The following is a 2,687-nucleotide window of genomic DNA, read 5'->3' as shown; positions in this document are numbered from 1 at the left end:
ACGGCTAAAGTTCCCACAACGCTACAGAGCTACGGCTAAAGTTCCCACAACGCTACAGAGCTACGGCTAAAGTTCCCACAACGCTACATAGCTACGGCTAAAGTTCCCACAATGCTACAGAGCTACGGCTAAAGTTCCCACAACGCTTCAGAGCTACGGCTAAAATTTCCACAATGCTACAGAGCTACGGCTAAAGTTTCCACAGCAGTGTCTCTGTACAGAACAAGGCGAGTCTCCAGCCAACAAATAAAGCCACTTCCTGTCAGAGTTCACCTTGGTTCAGCTCAGACCTTTTGTCTATTAGACCAGTGGTTCCCAAAGTGAAGGTCTGGACCCATGAGGGGGTCATGAGGCACCAAGTGGGGTTGGAGAATGAAGACTTACGTGGATGAAGGGCTGGGGGAGGACGCGGGGCTCTGAGGCTGCAGCTGGGATAGCTTACTCTCTCCTCCCCCTCTCCCTGACTCTCCCGGTTCGGAGGACGGCGGGGAGGCGGCAGGTCCTGAGGAGGTCGGTGGCAGCTTGGGGGAGATGATCCGATGCTTGGTGCTGTTGCAGCGGTGGGGAATGTTCACTCCTGGTGACACTGTGGACATGAGGAGATAGGTGGCGGTCAGGGTGACGTTAGGTTGATATCACGGTGACATCATGGTTATATCAGGGTGACATCAGAGTGACGTCAGAGTGATGTCATGGTGACGTCATGGAAGCCCCCTACCTTGGTTGGTGCTGCAGAGGCAGGCGTGTGTGCGGGGCTGTGGTTTGGTTCTCTGCCGGTCCAGGATGTGCTGCACCAGCTCCTCGATGCTGAAGTCTCCAGAACCCATGGAGCACTTGATGCTGTGGACTGAAACAAAGAGAGGCGGTGTTAACTCCAGCCAGAACCCGGGTCGGACCGGCTGCTCTGCTCGGTGCCGTACACATGGGCTTCAGCTGGCCCAGCAGGTCGTCCCGGCTCCACCTCAGGGTGTCGTGGCGCTCAGACACCGTGCACAGCAAAGGACTGCATCTCCCAGAATCCTCTGGTGACGGCACGTTCAGGTAGTGGACCAGCACGATGTCTGGGTTCTGCAGGGGAAACACAGGAGGTCACAGCTCTGATGATGAGAGGTCTGTGTTTCAGCAGGATGCCTGGTTCTGTTCCAGTCCACAGTGTCAAGTTACATCTAACAGTATTACTATCAAGAAATGGTACATTGGACCGAAGGGTCGGCCCCCTCAGGAGGTCGGCCCCCCTAGGAGGTCGGCCCCCCAGGAGGTGGGCCCTACCAGGAGGTGGGCCCTACCAGGAGGTGGGCCCTACCAGGAGGTGGGCCCTACCAGGAGGTCGGCCCCCCTAGGAGGTCGGCCCCCCTAGGAGGTCGGCCGCCTCTCGGTTTGACCCCGACACGGTGTGAGCCGGTCCTGTGTGAGTTTCTGACCTGCAGCAGCCAGTAGCATCGTCTGTGGAATGTTGGCACGATGGAGGAATGGACGTAGCAGCCGTAGAGGCACTGGAACAGCAGAGAAACACTGGTAGATCTCCACCACCCTGTCTGAACCCTTCTGTTCCTGTGTGTGACTCAACATGACCTGCAGGGGGCGCTGCCTACCTCCATGCCCTGGACCTTCAGCTTCATGTGGTCCTCTCTCGTCGTCTTCCCATCCTTCCTCTTCTTCCAGCAGTAGCCGTCCTTCCTGTACTTCACCTTCTTCCTGTTGTAGAGGATGATGCTGCCGTTCTTCGGCCTGAAACACCCAAACATGACCGGTGAGACGTGACGCCCTGAGCGCCGTCTGGCAGGCGTTTCCTCAGGGCTGTACCTGGTCTTCAGGGAGCAGCAGAGCCACTCGTCGTGTCTGTCGAAGGATATCAGGTAGGAGGCGATTTCCTGCAGACCGACAGAGAGACGGTTCTTCAAACAACCGACACAGACCTGCTGCAGGTCTGTGTCGGTTGTTGCAGGTCTGTGTTGCAGGTCTGTGTCACCTGCAGCAGGTGACCTGCTGCAGGCTCTCAGTAGAAACAAATGATGAGGCGTTTTACCAAAATAACCTAAGAATAAACCTGTGATGTTAGATTTCTACTTTCCTGTTTCCAACCTGCCAGAATGATGAAGTCACTGAAAGGAGCCAAAATGGATCAGAACATCGGGTCAGAACCAGCTCCCCTCACCTCGTTAGTGTTCCACCTCAGACGCTCGTTAGGCAGGCAGGCCGAGCGCGGCAGGCAGTCCAGCAGCTTGTTGGGAACAAAGACCTTCCTCTGGCCTTTATTCTCTGCTGACAACACAGATGGTAACGGGTCAGAACTGAACCCGGGTCAGATGGTAACGGGTCAGAACTGAACCCGGGTCAGATGAGAACCTGGGTCAGATCAGCACAGGGTCACCACTGATTAACACAGGAAGTTAAAAATAAAACCCTGGAGGTATTTACCTGTAGTTATGAGAAAATTATTGTTAATAATGTGATGTTGTCATCAGTCAGCATCTGTCAGGGTCAGTCAGGGTCAGTCAGGGTCACCGTTTTACAGCTACAGTTATTATTGAACACTGCGTGTTGGTATGAGGTCAAAGACACCCTGAACAGAGAGCTAGATCCCTCCATCCCACCATCCATCAGCACTATCAACAGGATAGCAGGTCCAACCAGCCGCCAAGCACCATCATCTCCTCCATGTCTAGAAACCCGGTCACCAGCCTCTG

General features: G+C 55.0%; 1 protein-coding gene across 1 annotated transcript in view; it reads right to left on the bottom strand.

The window, feature by feature from the left end:
• Nucleotides 1-2,687, bottom strand: part of camta2 (calmodulin binding transcription activator 2) — a 17,484-nt gene that overhangs the window by 12,065 nt on the left and 2,732 nt on the right. Inside the window, exons 4-9 of the mRNA XM_016665262.1 lie at nt 1,804-1,871; nt 1,593-1,728; nt 1,422-1,493; nt 921-1,068; nt 719-847; nt 385-586 (exon numbers count right to left, since the gene is read on the bottom strand). Coding sequence (XP_016520748.1) covers nt 385-586; nt 719-847; nt 921-1,068; nt 1,422-1,493; nt 1,593-1,728; nt 1,804-1,871 — 755 coding nt within the window. The remainder of the gene's footprint in view (nt 1-384; nt 587-718; nt 848-920; nt 1,069-1,421; nt 1,494-1,592; nt 1,729-1,803; nt 1,872-2,687) is intronic.

Source organism: Poecilia formosa, unplaced genomic scaffold (genome assembly GCF_000485575.1).
Source record: "Poecilia formosa unplaced genomic scaffold, Poecilia_formosa-5.1.2 Scaffold560, whole genome shotgun sequence".
Lineage (NCBI taxonomy): Eukaryota > Metazoa > Chordata > Actinopteri > Cyprinodontiformes > Poeciliidae > Poecilia > Poecilia formosa.
This window is presented reverse-complemented; position numbering and strand designations above follow the sequence as displayed.